This window comes from Rattus norvegicus, chromosome 7, assembly GCF_036323735.1.
Source record: "Rattus norvegicus strain BN/NHsdMcwi chromosome 7, GRCr8, whole genome shotgun sequence".
NCBI lineage: Eukaryota > Metazoa > Chordata > Mammalia > Rodentia > Muridae > Rattus > Rattus norvegicus.
This window is the reverse complement of record NC_086025.1, coordinates 42,354,633-42,371,056: the sequence shown is the minus strand read 5'-3', so window position 1 is coordinate 42,371,056 and position 16,424 is coordinate 42,354,633. Positions and strand designations below refer to the sequence as shown.

The 16,424-nt window shown below is 39.1% G+C and overlaps 1 protein-coding gene across 4 annotated transcripts in view; it reads left to right on the top strand.

Moving 5' to 3' along the window:
- Tmtc2 (transmembrane O-mannosyltransferase targeting cadherins 2) overlaps positions 1-16,424 on the top strand; it is a 414,906-nt gene that overhangs the window by 324,595 nt on the left and 73,887 nt on the right. For all 4 annotated transcript variants that reach the window (NM_001171177.2, XM_039078704.2, XM_039078703.2 and 1 more), the window contains one exon: positions 14,613-14,727. In NM_001171177.2, coding sequence (NP_001164648.2) covers positions 14,613-14,727 — 115 coding nt within the window. The remainder of the gene's footprint in view (positions 1-14,612; positions 14,728-16,424) is intronic.

Sequence of the window (16,424 nt, the reverse complement as noted above, 5' to 3'; positions counted from 1 at the left end):
CTTCATTAACCATCTCATGCTATGCACTGATCTTTAAACGTGCCTACGGAATGTATTTTCCGAAAGCCTACTGCCGGTTCCCTAATCGCACTTCTTTTTGCAAACCCAATTAGTCCTTCAAGTTCTTCCTTATTCTTTGCTTTCTATACATAGAAGGACTCTCCTGTTATTTTTCTTCCACTTTAACCATAACAAAGCTTTAATTCTAAAAGGGTTTTGGAAAGCTTACTGTGTAAACTATTGAAGTTTCAGTCATGAATTTTTACGAATTTTTAATAGGAAATTTTAAAAGAGATCTTAGTTGGGAAACAAAATAGTTTGTAGCAACCTTTAGGAAATTCCAGATTGTACTTCTGTGAATTATGCTATTGTTGAGATAATAACACTACTATAAGAAGTTTTTCACATTAAGCATTTAGCAAATTATTATCACAAGTGAATTTTGCAAAGAGCCATCCAACATGTATTTTGATGTTTAATCAGGGCAATACCATAACTCAAGTCATTATTTAATTTTTAAAATTGTACTCTTTCTGAAAATGGCCAAAACTGAAGTAACACACAAAAGTCATCCTCACGTGATTGCCATCTGCTCGTGATGTTACTCATCAATAGAAAGATCCTCTTGTTTCAGTGCTCCTAGGGAAGGATCAAACACACCCTTTTACTAAGTTTCTCCCATGCTTATTTTTCACAATGAAACTTGAATATTTCATAAATCATCCTATATAAAAGCAAAGTCTAAATTGAAAGCACAACATTCTGAATCTAAATGTTGAAAGGGGACAAATGTGGTGGACCAGTGAGGAGTCCTACACAAGCTCTGGGACTTGATGTGGATGCCCATACCTCACGATGAGACCAGAGTCCTGACTCCCAAAGTTGTCCTCTGACTGCCACACACATGATGTGGCAGGCACATATCTGTGATCACACACTAATCATACATACATACACAATAGTAAGGCTAATGAATCACAGTTGAAACAGTTGGAGAAGTTAAGTGTTGCACCTGCAGTCATTACACTGGAAATTTCTGAGTAAGGAAGTTGCCTGACTAGCAACTATCATGCTTACCCATTAATGTCTCGATAGTACATTCCTACAACACAGGAGTGAATCCCGTGGGTGGAAAGATAAGCCTGATAGATTCAGAATCAGGAAATGCTAGACAGGTTAAAGCATTTGATGGATGGATGGATGGATGGATGGATGGATGGATAGATAGATGATAGATAGATATGGTTATATGAATATATATTAATACTGACAGTGAAGTCAACTAAGCATCTAGGAAATCCTGGCTGTCAAATACCTAAACCTCTCAGTTGAAGGGGAATAGAGAATAACTGATGCCTAGCTTCAGAAATGCATAGGGACACCCTTCTTCTAGTTGGAAACCTTGAATTTTTCTAGGAACTTTTTATTATCCACACTTGTGGGTCTTCACTGGTCACTCATTTAATTTTCACCTGTCTTATCATTTGAATTTTTGTTGTTCTCTTGAGCCACAGCTAATCATTGCCCCTGTCTTCCCTTCACTGCTCCCAAGTACACAGAATGCCTTCCGTCTCAAGTACCTTCCCAGTGTTCTCTACTATTGGCCCTCACTTCCGTCATTTTATCCTCATATTCATTTTTGTGATGTGGAAAGCAGAATCCTATTGGTCATATAGTCCTCGGGCTCCTAGAGCTCCGATGGACACACTTTAATTAATATTTCTCTTTAAGGATAAGTGTGATCAAGTTATTGTTCTTTTTTACAATTTGTGTCTTCCTCACCACTATGTCAGCTTCATGAGAATCAGGTTTTTTTCCTCTGACGATGCCCCAATATTTAATATGGTGATTGATAAACACATGGCTGGAGGATGGAGGAGGGTCATGCTTATGTTACAAGAGCTAAAACCTCAGAAAGATGCAATAGCAGCCAGCGAGTAGCAGTTAAAGCGGGACTAAAGACCCAGCTCTTTATTAAAAAGTAGATGGAGGAAAAAGAAACTTCAACAATCTAAAGAATCATTCTCAGCAGCAGTTCAGATAGTTCAACCAATATCTATCTGAGGGAACTCAACATATAAACTTTATGATGTGAAATGTCAGCTGAGGAGATGGCCCACAAAGCATGAGGGCCCAGGGTTGATCCCAAGAAACCACATTTAAAGGAAAATTTAATTAAAAAAATAAATAAATACAGTCATGAGCTAGGGAGGTAGAGACGAGCAGACGCCTGGGAGTTGGTGGACCAGACACACAGGCTAGCTTACTTGGTGAGCTCTGGGTCAGTGAGAATACCTGTTTGCAACTTAAACAAAACACATTTGCATCATCCTTGAGGAAAGATAGGAGTTTGGCCCCTCCTTGTGTGCATATACATAACACACATAAGGCACACAGTCATGTGCACAAACACATACACATTCAAATCATGAATGTTTATTAAGAAAGAAGCAAAAATGGGTAGAGAAAGGCCCTTTAAATACATTGTCATTCAATAATAATTTTCATGGTGAATTAAAACAAGTTCGTTGATGATTACATGTTATATAGTAGCTCATCAAAGTACAGTAATTACATAAATATTTTGGAGAACCTTGTCTTGAGAAAGTCTCATGTAGCATCATTTAATCCCTCAAAAGACAGACGGAGCTGGTTCTGTCCAACTAATACAGTGAGGAACTGAAGTTGCAAAGCCATTGTGGAAATTTCCCCAATTCCATTGCCATCTCATACCAGCGACACATCACAGTGACACCTGTGCCAGCTGCAGGCGCTATCACCTCCTACATCGATATGGAAAACTCTCATGAGACCAAACCAAGAGGATAACATTTAAAGATGACATCAGTCCCAACCCACCAAATCTCAGTGTGGTTCTTTTTAAATCGGGTTGGGGATCTTTATAGTGGGCACTAAAATTACAAGGTGCCTGGTGGTGATACACACACAGAAGGCTGAGATTATACTGAAAGAGAAAACCATGGGGCTCGTACTACTGTGTAATCAAGACACCAGGGGGGCAGATCCCATATCTGCTGTCACCATGGGAGGGGGAGAGCCTGAATGTAAGGAGGGGGAACAGGACAGAAGACATCAAGAAGAAAACAGACAGAGTCCAGGCAGGTGCCCTACACACATTTGTTTGTAACATCTCTTTCTATTTTTCTAAATTAGGTATGTTACATTTGTGGAGGAATATGCAGTGAAATACAGACGTATAACCATCTTTCTCTGGTATTATATAGAAATGACAGCAGAGAAGTTATAGTATCCAGTTATTAAGTGTTTAATAGAGATGAATTGTAAGCTACAATAATAAAAGTAAGGATATCAGAAAGACTTTAAATTGAAATCTCTTTTGAATACTGTTTATATGATGAGTTCATCAGATGTGTATTTAACATTGTATTTTTTCATATATCAAATACAACAATTGTATACATACTGAGAATATGATAGACATTCGAGAACAGAAATGTCTCTTAAGAAAATGCCCCTATTAGATTCATCTTGTAGGCAAGGTTGTGGGGCATTTTCTTGATGGGTGATTGATGTGGAGGTGGCAATGAAATCTGGGGAGTAGTTTAGTGACTTCATTTTCTATCTGTGAAGAAGACAGAACTAGCTTCATGCTGTATCTGGCTTTTGAGGGACTAAAAGAGATCCTGCATGGGAATATCTCAGGACACACTACACCAAAAATATTTATGTAGTTACGGTCTCACTTCCTGTGGGTGGTACCATCCCTGGAATGACAGCCCTGGGGTGTGGAGGTCCGCCTGAGGCAGTCCTAGAAAGATGACTGGTGCAGCATCACTTCTCTGTGGTCACGACTTCAGTTCCTGCCTCCAGGTTCCAGATTTGCTTCAGTTCCTGCCTTAACTTGTCGTGATAGAGTGTGACTCGGGATATATAACCTAAAGAGACCCTGTTCTCCCCAGGTTGCTTCTGGTCATGGTGTTTTGTCACACCCATGGAAGGGCAAGCTAGAACAGTGAGGAATTCACATCTAGCACCTCACAGAATGTGATAACACAGTAAGATGATCCCTTTTTGGAAAAGGATGAAACTAGGTCTCATAACCAGAGTCTTCACTGTATCCATCTGTGTTCCAGCTTGAGATTTCAGCCCCATCCACAGCAGCACGAGCAGTGTCAGTCAACACTACCCTGCACATGAACGAATGAATGAATGAGGAAGTCTAGTCTGGCTTCAGTCAGTTTTCTTTTAATCTTCCTTATTTACATTTTCCCTTTAGTGGGTGATCCATTGTGACTCTAAGACCTTAAAAATAAAGTCCATAAGACTTTATTGGGTCAAACTTTGCTAAGGGACATAGTTAAGCACTATGTATGGTCATCCTGTGAATCTGCCTTTGTGTTGGTATTGAAGTAATTAGAAAAGCAAGATAAGCTTTGGAGTAGGAAGCAAGAACAGCAGTGGATATGGGATGGTGTTTGGAGCATTTTGGTATGAGATTCAATAGCAATCTAAGGATGATTTCAAGGCTATGGTGGACTGTGTTCTAGTCTCCTTGTTATAATTGGTTTGGTTTCTTTATTTTGGACTGGGTTGTTGTTTGCTTTGATTTCATTTGGCTTTGGTTTGGTTTTGGTTTTTATGTAGCCCTGTTGGCCTGGAACTCACTCTGTAGACCAGGCTGGCCTCTAACCCAGAGACCCACCTGTGTCTGCCTCCTCTGCTGGAATTAAAGACGTATAGCATCAGCAGCTGCCTCTTTCCTGAAGATGACTGCTCCTGGCTCGTTATGAAGTTTCACTTATTCTATCATAAAATGAGTAGCATGTGACCTGCTCTACAGCTTATAAACACACAACTGTTTTGCTGAAGTATAAAAACTGTCACTTTCTTAGTGACTGTAGCAATCGCCTTGGGATCCCTTTGTCCTCCTCAATTTTTACCTTCCAACCCCCTGGCTTAATGCATACAATATTATGTGGCAAAATGAAGCTACTCACCTCTAGTATTCATTGCTTAAGCTAAGCTCCTTCTCTAGTAAAGCTGTTTTCTCCATCAGAAGATAAAGCATACAGATATCACAAAAAGCTCTTTGTGGACCTATCCGTTTTGTTCCTCTTTCTTATTTCATATCCAACTCAATCCCTATTGAATCCCATATTATATTATGGGAATCTCATGTTCCCCTTTGTCCAGTTTGTCATTTGTTGTCCTCCTCAACTCTTCTCATCTCCTTGTGCCCCTCAAATCCTTACTTCCCACAGACAGTCATACAGTCTAGTTCTTGGACATGCCATAACCCTTTTGGAACAAGCTATGGGAGACATGAATCCAGCAATGTATTTCACCTTCCTGACCTTGTTTCCATTTGAGCGCAGGGCCCTGGCCTGCCAATTTTCTAATCTCTTTTGCACTGGACATTTTGCTTGTTACATGTCCAATTAAGAACAGATTCCTAGCCTCATGTTCACCCAGGGACAAATTCAGACCATCTCAACCTCATGGTATGGTGTCCACATTGTTCTCCTGGGCATCTTTTCCTCGTTACCTGACCCACGTATTCTCTTGGCCAGTGACGACGGCACATTGATCACATTTCTTCAGGAAACAGAGCTTTTGTTAAGTCAGGCTGCCAAGAACATACAAACAAAGCAGACAACTAGTAAAGAGATGGACAGTTCAGTTGGTTTTAAAGAGAGATGGCATATCTAAAATGAAAGGGTAACTTGGAGGCTTAGGCGCTCAGCAAGACTCCAAAGGAAGAAACTCTCCTCATTGTTGATTGGGCTTATTAACATGCACTATTGACATCATCTGCAGTCACTTTTCCTTTGGAGAGTTCATCTAAATCCCGAGCCCTATGCCAGCACCAACCTTCTCTCAGCAGAACTACATTTCTTTCCTTTCCTAATAGAAAGACCACCATGAAAGTCTTCCTTGCCTCAGTCCCCGCTGCCCACTTATTGCATTACCACTAGATGTCAGCAAAACCAGTGAACCAGAATATTTCCACCTGTTCTCTCCCTGTTTCAAATCATCTGAATCTTTAAGGTACACGTGGACACCAGTGGAATGACAGCCCTGTTTTGTCACAGTCTACACAGTGTTACTATTTGGTAGTAACATTGTATTCTTTTGGTGAAATCGGTCTGTTTTATTACTTTTGCCCTTTCCTCTTTGTTTACTCTTTTAATATTAATAGTTGAACAAAAAAAAAATCAAACAAATTGGCTCCAAGCAAACATTATGCATTGAGCCTTTCCTACTTTGCCTTACCTCTTCCTATTTACATGTTATACTGTCTGTCCACTTTCTCCATTCTCTAGTATTGCTGTATATCTTATGTGCAGTAAGGCCCACTATGGATGTCTTGGACAAAGCAACCTACAGGAGAGAATCTCTCATGTTTTCAGACTATTTTTTGTCATCCCAGACTATTGAATTTTTTCTAATATGGCACTAAATATAAGATACAGTGCATAGTTTAAACTGTTTTGGATCTTAGATACATTTCAAGACATAACCAAATCTAGACAACTAATCTAGGGAGGAAACTTCAGAGACTACAGACTAGTGACATCTCATTGCCTAAGTTCAACCCAGATATTCGTAGACCATCCCCACTGATGATGTGCTATGGCCAAGTCTGCGGCCATTTACCGTAGACATCTTTTCAAACTATTATTGAAGATAAAGCATGTGTCACAAAGACCTGCCATTCACTCATTTAGTCATGTCATTGAACATGCATGCATTTAAATACTCCTCCTCAATACTCCTCCATTGTTGGTGGGGTTGCAGACTGGTACAACCATTCTGGAAATCAGTCTGGAGGTTCCTCAGAAAATTGGACATTGAACTGCCTGAGGATCCAGCTATACCTCTCTTGGGCATATACCCAAAAGATGCCCCAACATATAAAAAAGACACGTGCTCCACTATGTTCATCGCAGCCTTATTTATAATAGCCAGAAGCTGGAAAGAACCCAAATGCCCTTCAACAGAGGAATGGATACAGAAAATGTGGTACATCTACACAATGAAATATTACTCAGCTATCAAAAACAACGACTTTATGAAATTTGTAGGCAAATGGTCGGAACTGGAAAATATCATCCTGAGTGAGCTAACCCAATCACAGAAAGACATACATGGTATGCACTCATTGATAAGTGGCTATTAGCCCAAATGCTTGAATTAGCCTAGATCCCTAGAACAAATGAAACTCAAGACGGATGATCAAAATGTGAATGCTTCACTCCTTCTCTAAAAGGGGAACAAGAATACCCTTGGCAGGGAAGGGAGAGGCAAAGATTAAAACAGAGACTGAAGGAACACCCATTCAGAGCCTGCCCCACATGTGGCCCATACATATACAGCCACCCAATTAGACAAGATGGATGAAGCAAAGAAGTGCAGACCGACAGGAGCCGGATGTAGATCGCTCCTGAGAGACACAGCCAGAATACAGCAAATACAGAGGCGAATGCCAGCAGCAAACCACTGAACTGAGAATAGGACCCCCATTGAAGGAATCAGAGAAAGAACTGGAAGAGCTTGAAAGGGCTCGAGACCCCATATGTACAACAATGCCAAGCAACCAGAGCTTCCAGGGACTAAGCCACTACCTAAAGACTATACATGGACTGACCCTGGACTCTGACCTCATAGGTAGCACAATGAATATCCTAGTAAGATCACCAGTGGAAGGGGAAGCCCTGGGTCCTGCTAAGACTGAACCCCCAGTGAACTAGACTGTTGGGGGGAGGGCGGCAATGGGGGGACAGTGGGGAGGGGAACACCCATAAGGAAGGGGAGGGGGGAGGGGAATGTTTGCCTGGAAATAAATAAAGATAATAAAAAAAAATACTCCTAGGAGATTAGCCGAGCCAAACGGTTATAGCTGACATGATAGGATTCTGCTGGAGAAATAGTATAAGGAAAGATTTTGGAGTGGCGAACTTTATCTTCCTCGTGTTAAATGAATAGTAAGGTAACAGAAGAGTGCAGATTGTCATACTAAAATGTGCTGGCCAGTTTAAGAATTCCTCAATAAGCTATGAAATGATACAATTGAATCTTCATTTAATCATATTGGTGTTTGAAGAATCTTCTGTAGAGTCAGGGGCAGAAATACGGGTGCCTCTTAAGAGGTTAATTGTACTAATTCACAGTGAGATCATGCTTGGATACACGGTGGTGTCGGTATGGATTAGATGATTCGGTATATATTTCAAGGATCATATGCCATCTTCCACAAACAACCTGTGTAATGTAAATATTGTGATTTACTTTAGTATATAAAACTTTTCATCTCCTTCAGAAGATATTTGAAAGTTAAATTGTTTTCTTCTAAAACTAATTGGGTCATCCTGATACCCAGTACATATTGTTTTAGGTCTTTAGTTGAATTGATCTTAAGAGTAAATTTTCTGTGGCAATTTAGTAAAAAATGCCAGTTCCAATTAATTTAAGGAGTCTGTATGGAGAGGTTTTACAAAGGAGCAATTGATCATGAAATTACAGCCAGCTTTCATTTTTACAGATTTCTACATCATGGGAGCTTTTGAAATCCAGGAATTAATGAAGGATTGATCTTCATAAGCTTGTCCTATTAAAAATTTGGTGAAAATCTACCAAGTAGTTTAAATAGCTCAGCACATGAGAGAAATATTCAAAGAGGAAATAAGACAATTTCTACACTAAAATCATTGAAACTTGGTCAGTTGGTTTCTTTCCTTTCATCTTACCTTAGTAAATACAGTGACTTACAGTCTTTATCTCAGGATCTCTAGAGACTACTTCCTCTCCAGTCATCTGCTGTTTTCTCCATACAGTGACTTTTCTCTCAACTTGGTTATTCATTTCCCTTTTTCTCCTCTTCCTTTGATTTTAGACAATGATGGAAAATGAGAATTGTTAACCTTGGAAAGGCAACTGACAAACCAAATAAGTTAAAATGTGGTAGGAAGAATATGCACATGAGGAAATGGGTGTAGCCACCAACAAATCCCAGATGTCAGGAAAGCAAGAGGCTCCCAGGTCCCAACAGGGATGAGATTAACTGAACTACCCAACAAAGGGGAGGGAAAAACTGTAGAGACCATATCCAGAGGTTAGGCAAGGCCCCTGTATGGGCGATGGGGTTACCCACCCTTCTCAAAATTTTAACCCAGAATTGCTCCTGTCTAAAGGAAATACAGGGACAAACTGTGGAGCAGAGATTGAAGGAAAGGCCATCCAGAGACTTCCCTACCAGGGGATCCATACCATATGCAGCCACCAAACCCACTCACTATTGCTGCTGCCAAGAAGTGCTTGCTGACAGGAGCAATGGATGTCTCCTGAGATGCTCTGCCAGAGCCTTACTGATACAGATGAGGATGCTTGCAGCCCACCATTGGACTGAGCACAGGGACGTCAATGGAGGAGTTAGAGAAAGGACTGAAGGAGCTGAAGGAGTTTGCAAACCTATAGGAAGAAGAACAATATCAACCAACCAGACACCCCAGAGCTTCTAGGGACTAAACCACCAACCAGAGTATACAGGGAGGTACCCATGGCTCCAGCCCCATAGGTAACAGAGGATTGCATTGTCTGGCATCAATAGGAGGAGAAGCCCTTAGTCTTGTGAAAGTTCATTTCCCCAGTGTAGGGGAATGCCAGGGCAGTGAGGTGGGAGTGAGTGGGTGGGAAGGGGAGCATCCTCCTAGAAGCAGGGGGAGGGGGTATGGGAGAGGGAGGAACCAGGAGAGGGGATAACATTTGAAATATAAATACTTAAAATATCCAATAAAAAAATACACACATGAGAATAACATGCATTTTCTATAAGGGTTGTTAAATGTGTATTTTTTGTATGTGTGTATATACATTTTATTTGCATTTCTAATCAATTAGCAAATATAAAGTGCATGTGTATATATATACAGTATACATATATGTATACACATGTGTATATGTACAGTATCTATGTGTTTATACAGAATATATATAAATATAATATATACAGTATATATACTGTGTATACACAAGAAATGATTTATTACAATGTGTTGCCTTTTTTCTTATTGAAAGTAAGTGTACATTTATTGCTATGGTGTCCATACATCTGTATCTATTTGTACTTGTTTATAAGAACTGGTCATTATGTCCCATAGTAGAAGGATTAGTAGGTTACTTTCCACCTAGTTCAAGCTAACTTCAAGCTAATCCAATGTATAGATGGAATCCATAGTATGATGGAAAATAGTTTGTTTTACCATCGCATGCTGATTCTCAAAGTTTGGAGATGCTCTGGCTTCGGCATCAATTGCAGACCTATTGCCAATGGAGATTTCAAGCTCCTCTCAGACTCATGCATATGAAGCTGTTGAGGATGGGGCTTGGGGGCTAGTGATGGTTCTGATATGCACTAGAGAGCAAGAGGGAATGTATACTTCCCAGTCTTTGTGGAACTTACCATGATCCATAGACCCATCGAATCTTCCTCATTTTCTTGACTTTCTTTCTTTAAGGAAGCTAGTCCTATTTTACAGCCGCTCTTAGTGTCAGCTCCAGTAGCCATCTCGGTGGACTCGAGAAGTTCTTCAAGGGAGAGAACCTCTGTCACTCCCACTGCTACTGATCACACCAATCCTGGGCGAGGAGAGGTGTGTGACCCAGAACAGTGTTTTGCTAATGTTTCACTTCCCAGTTGTGCTGAAGATGAGAGGGTTGGAATTTTCTCCCCTTGCAACTGAGCAACCGTATGGGTACAATTCTGGTATTCACTCTTGTCCCAGGATAATTAGTATCAGTCCCTTATACTCTTTGAAATGCTTTGGTTTTGATGGTAAATTTATTTATAATAGCCAGAAAATGGAAAGAACCCAGATGCCCTTCAACAGAGGAATGGATACAGAAAATGTGGTACATCTACACAATGGAATATTACTCAGCTATCAAAAACAACGAGTTTATGAAATTCGTAGGCAAATGGTTGGAACTGGAAAATATCATCCTGAGTGAGCTAACCCAATCACAGAAAGACATACATGGTATGCACTCATTGATAAGTGGCTATTAGCCCAAATGCTTGAATTAGCCTAGATCCCTAGAACAAACGAAACTCAAGACGGATGATCAAAATGTGAATGCTTCACTCCTTCTTTAAATGAGGAAAAAGAATACCCTTGGCAGGGAAGGGAGAGGCAAAGATTAAAACAGAGACTGAAGGAACACCCATTCAGAGCCTGCCCCACATGTGGCCCATACATATACAGCCACCCAATTAGACAAGATGGATGGAGCAAAGAAGTGCAGACCGACAGGAGCCGGATGTAGATCGCTCCTGAGAGACACAGCCAGAATACAGCAAATACAGAGGCGAATGCCAGCAGCAAACCACTGAACTGAGAATAGGTCCCCTATTGAAGGAATCAGAGAAAGAACTGGAAGAGCTTGAAGGGGCTCGAGACCCCAAAAGTACAACAATGCCAAGCAACCAGAGCTTCCAGAGACTAAGCCACTACCTAAAGACTATACATGGACTGACCCTGGACTCTGACCCCATAGGTAGCAATGAATATCCTAGTAAGAGCACCAGTGGAAGGGGAAGCCCTGGGTCCTGCTAAGACTGAACCCCCAGTGAACTAGACTGTTGGGGGGAGGGCGGCAATGGGGGGAGGGTTGGGAGGGGAACACCCATAAGGAAGGGGAGGGGGGAGGGGGATGTTTGCCCGGAAACCGGGAAAGGGAATAACACTCGAAATGTATATAAGAAATACTCAAGTTAATAAAAAAAAAATTAGATTTTAGTGACCATAAATCAGAAGAAATTCTGGAAACCAGTGGAAACTTGTCAAAGAAGGCTCCAATGAGAAAAACATATTTAGGACAAGAAAAATGAACAAAATTTAAGTACAGTAAGTAAGCAAGACAGAACTAGAGATAGCTTTAGCAGTCAAGAAAGCGTAGAGGTGGGATGTTCTGGGGAAGAAAAGGAGCTTCAAAGCAGTGGATAACTGTAGGGCAGCTGAAGCAATTTGGAGTATCTGGTTCTTAATAATGAAAGGTGCCTGTCTGAGTGGCAATTGATGGAGGAGGATCCATAAATGATACCAGGAAATTTTGCTATTCTGCCCAGAACACGTCATCTGAGATTGCTTGAATAATTATTTGAAGGACACCTGCTATACTTTTATTTCATTTGTGTGTGTTCTTTGTGTTTAAAATGTTTGCTACCTGACGGACGTTCCATCAATTCTGGGCAGTATCTCAAAGAAGCAATCTTTGTGTCATATAGCAGACTCAGTTCACTTCAGGTATTCAAATTAAATTGAAAATTCCAATTATTCACATTTAATAATTTATGCTTCTATGTTAGCAGAATACTAATGGTGGACTTTTGGGATCTGTGGCCTATAGAGAAAAGAATGGGCAGAATTATAAAAATAAGCAGCTAGTAGACTGTGATACTATTTTTGAATGTTCATGTGAATATATTCCAGCATGAAATGTTCAAATGGGAATTTTAAAAACAACCATTTATATGACTAAGACATCTTAGTTTGTTTTTGGACTTTGTAAATAGTTTACAAAGCACAAATTGTATGACAAAATAATTTGAAGCCGAGTATTATTATGGAACAGTAAAATGCATATTTGAGTTCACACCATGGTGGGTTGTTTTGATTTGTGGTAGGAGTACATTAACAATGTGTGTGTTCATGAAGCTTGAACAGCTTTGTCCACAGCATGGTTCATGAACTGAGTCTTTGTGTTATTGAATTTCCCTGTGTTTATCAAATCTGGCAGTGAACCTTTCTGTTTCTTTCTTTCCTATCTGTTTTTCAGCAGGGCTAACGTATTCCTTTTCATTTCTCTCCAATGTAGAGTACTGAATTGTAAGAAAGTCTCTTTCATTTTTCAATTCAGAGCTGTGTTTTCCTCTGTACTAATGCATGCTGTAGTTCAGAATTGATTGCCCAGAAGAATAAAACTTAGCAGTTATTTACCTTGTAATATTACATAAATAATTAATGTATTCATTATGCGTTTATCTAATTAAATATTGTACTGAGGGTATATAGCAATTAATACTTTATCTTAATTTAAATACAAACTCTTATACCCATAACAAGGTGAAAGTTGTTAACCTGATTTCTTTCTAATGACATACATGAGGAGATACTTTTCATTATCTGCAGATTATATAATTCTTGGTTTGCAATTTTTGATGTTCTTAAACCTCCTCTTTCTTCCTCTCTATGGAGTTAGTATATACAGGAAATTTTTGAGTAATTTTTTTTGCTCTGTATAATTTTTAGAACTCCCTCCTTAATGACTTTACATCAGAGTCTTGCCACAAAAGCTTAAATTGATAATCCTCCTACATCAGCCTCCCAAGTGCTGGGACATCCAGGTGTCCAGCCACCATAGCCAATAACTAAATTTACCTCTACACAAATGCCATTTTATTTTTAATATTTGAACTTTAAAAGATACTTTAAGCAATGGCTGTTATTCATTATGAATTATTAAAACTTATCCTTACTTTTTAAATTTTAGAACAGATATTTTAGGTTAAAGGCCATAATCGTTAGTAAACACTTGGCTCTAGGCATCTGCGCATTTGCACTTTTACATGTTTTTCTGATTTTATTTCCAGTTCTTGACTTTCTGATCATGTCTATGACTAGTCAATAGTGTCAAAATTTTGATCTCCCAGGAACCTGCAAAGAGCAAACCCTATTGCATAAACTCACAAGTCTTGCTTGAGGTGTGTGGATGGCTTTAACAGAGCTGAAGCCATCCTTTGATTTCACTTTAACTTTTATCTGTCTTAAACCATGCTTAAGTAAGTATTTCTGTTGAGAAATCCTCATCCTTCCAAAAAGTTCCTCGTTGTCTCCATTTGCATAAGGGTAGACTTGACTTCTGACATGTTTTCCGTGTTGTACCGGTTTAGCGACTTTGTAGGCTTCCATTACATAGGTCTTCAGATACACTTTTAAAGAACTGTGTGGCAGTCGCTACAACAGTCCAGACTTGCAACGCTGATCTGAAATAGTCTCAGAATTGTGAGCTTGTTAATAGCCTTTCATTGCTCAGTGTAATGCGGAGTGATTTATTGCCAAGTCTGTCTTTCTTATATACTTTTAACAATTCCGGAAAGAATTATCCCATAATGTATACATGTGTCTGCTTGTTTGTATCCATGATGGGTATATTTTAAAATACTAAGAATATATGTGTGTATATGAATATATATATATGATTTTGATTTGTTATTTTTCTTTTTTAATATTAAAGTTATTCATATACTTTACATCCCGATCACGGCTTCTCCTCCTTTATCTCCTCCCTCCCTCGCCTCTTCCCTTCCCCCATCCAGACTTCCTCCCTTCCTCACGTTGCTTCCTGCTTGAATAGATTATCGAAGTTTCACATTTAAGAAAAAATAATTTTAGCACATGGAAATTTAGACTCTTCATGATACCCTGTAATTACGGGGAAAGGCGTGTAAAATGTGTCTAAATAAAACTTGCATTAAAACTTGGCTTCAGATCACTGTTCCTGCCGTGCGGATTTGTTATTGCAAATAGTCCTTACTTTTTCTGAGTGACGCTCTTGGTTGCTTTGCTTTGCAGGTCAGTTTCTCCTGGAGGAATCTCGCCTCACAGAAGCAGCCGAGATGGCAAAAAAAGCAGCTGAGCTGGACAGCACAGAGTTCGATGTCGTCTTCAATGCTGCCCACATGCTCAGGTTAGGCTTTATTACTGTAGCTTCCACAAAGGATGCTCTGTCTTGAAGAAAGCAATTCATTATACTAATTTCCCTATTGCATCATCATAGCCCACATTTTAAAAATGAATCACACTACATAATCAGCTAAAAATTAATAAGAACTACTTGATTCATTATAGTCTATGCGCCCATTGTGCAGGGAAGACGAGCTCTCAGGGTCCACAAAATTATTGAGGTGTTCATACCCACCTTTTTTCCCTTCCCTCCAAAGATTATTGCAAAAGGAAAATTGTAAATGTAAATTTAATAGCTGTCTAATTAAATGTTCCCCAAATACAAACATTATATCAATTAATCAAATATGTCCCTGTATTTGAGTTATTATAATAAGCATTACTGAATGGGACATGGGGATATCTCTTAATGTGTTGATAGTGAGAGCAATTATAAAACACAAATATACTTAAGATGTATGAAATACTTAAAATGGCTCTGTAATCAGCACTATTGATGTCTTGAAGAGATACATTGTTAGGCCATTAAAGCTTGCATTTCAGAAGAGGTGTTTCAAAAGCTAATTACAACAGCAGCAAACTTAAAAAAAGTCAACTAATTTTATTGCAAATATTAAGATTAAAAAGGAGTCAATGACTCCAGAACGCTGTTTTAGATGAAAGGAAGAAACTCAGAGACTCAAACAATTAAAAGAATAGTATTTTTTAAGTTAATTTTTGTAGTTTTTTCCATATGCTCACTGAATTTCCCCCCATTAAATCACCACCGACGTGATTCATTGAATGACGTCCACACGTTAAGTTACCATGCACAATCTTCACCACAAATAAATATATACACATATACAGCACGGAGTGTCATTAACTTTCCATTAAGTTTTTATTGAAAACCTCATAGATTGACATTGAAGGGTAAGAATGACTGTAAAGAAATAACCTATATCATTTATCCAGTTGCCTTCCAAAACTATAGTACCTATTCATTGTCAGTATGTTGACATTGGTAGAGTCTACCAGCCATGCTATACACTTGTACCTCTGTGTGTCTGTGTGTGTGTGTGTGTGTGTGTGTGTGTGTGTGTGTGTGTCTATAAATGTGTCATGTGTAGGTTTGTGTGCCCATCACTGGAATCAAGATACATTTCATGAGTCTCATCATCAACATTTTCATTCATGTGATAATTTTATGACTACTTAATTTATCACTGACCTCCAAGGAACAAATACTTAAAGCAAATATTTTAAATAATTTTCAGTTATCAATTAAGATTGTTCTTGTGTTATATTAAAACTATATCTTAGTATCCTCTTCCTTGGGTTTTTAATAGCTCTTTAAGTACATTGGCTCAAAGGTTTTTTAGATATGTTGGATTTCTTTTTATTACTATTAGTAGTCCTAACGTGCTTCTTATTTGGTGAACCCAAGAAATGTGATATCCAGGTCTGGTGGATGTGGCTCAGTTGATAGAGTACTTGTCTATCATGCCCAAAGACCTTGTTTCAATTCCCAGGACCTCATAATAGCAAGGTATCCTGGTGAGTGACTATATTCTCAACATTCTTACAATAGAGAGGTTGCCCAATGAAAGTGTCTGCAATGTAATTGTAATGACGACTTTACAAACTACATCCTAATTTGAGGATAAAGTGCTGATGTGGTGAAAATCACTTTGTGCTCTCCCTGAATAAAATGCTGGGCTC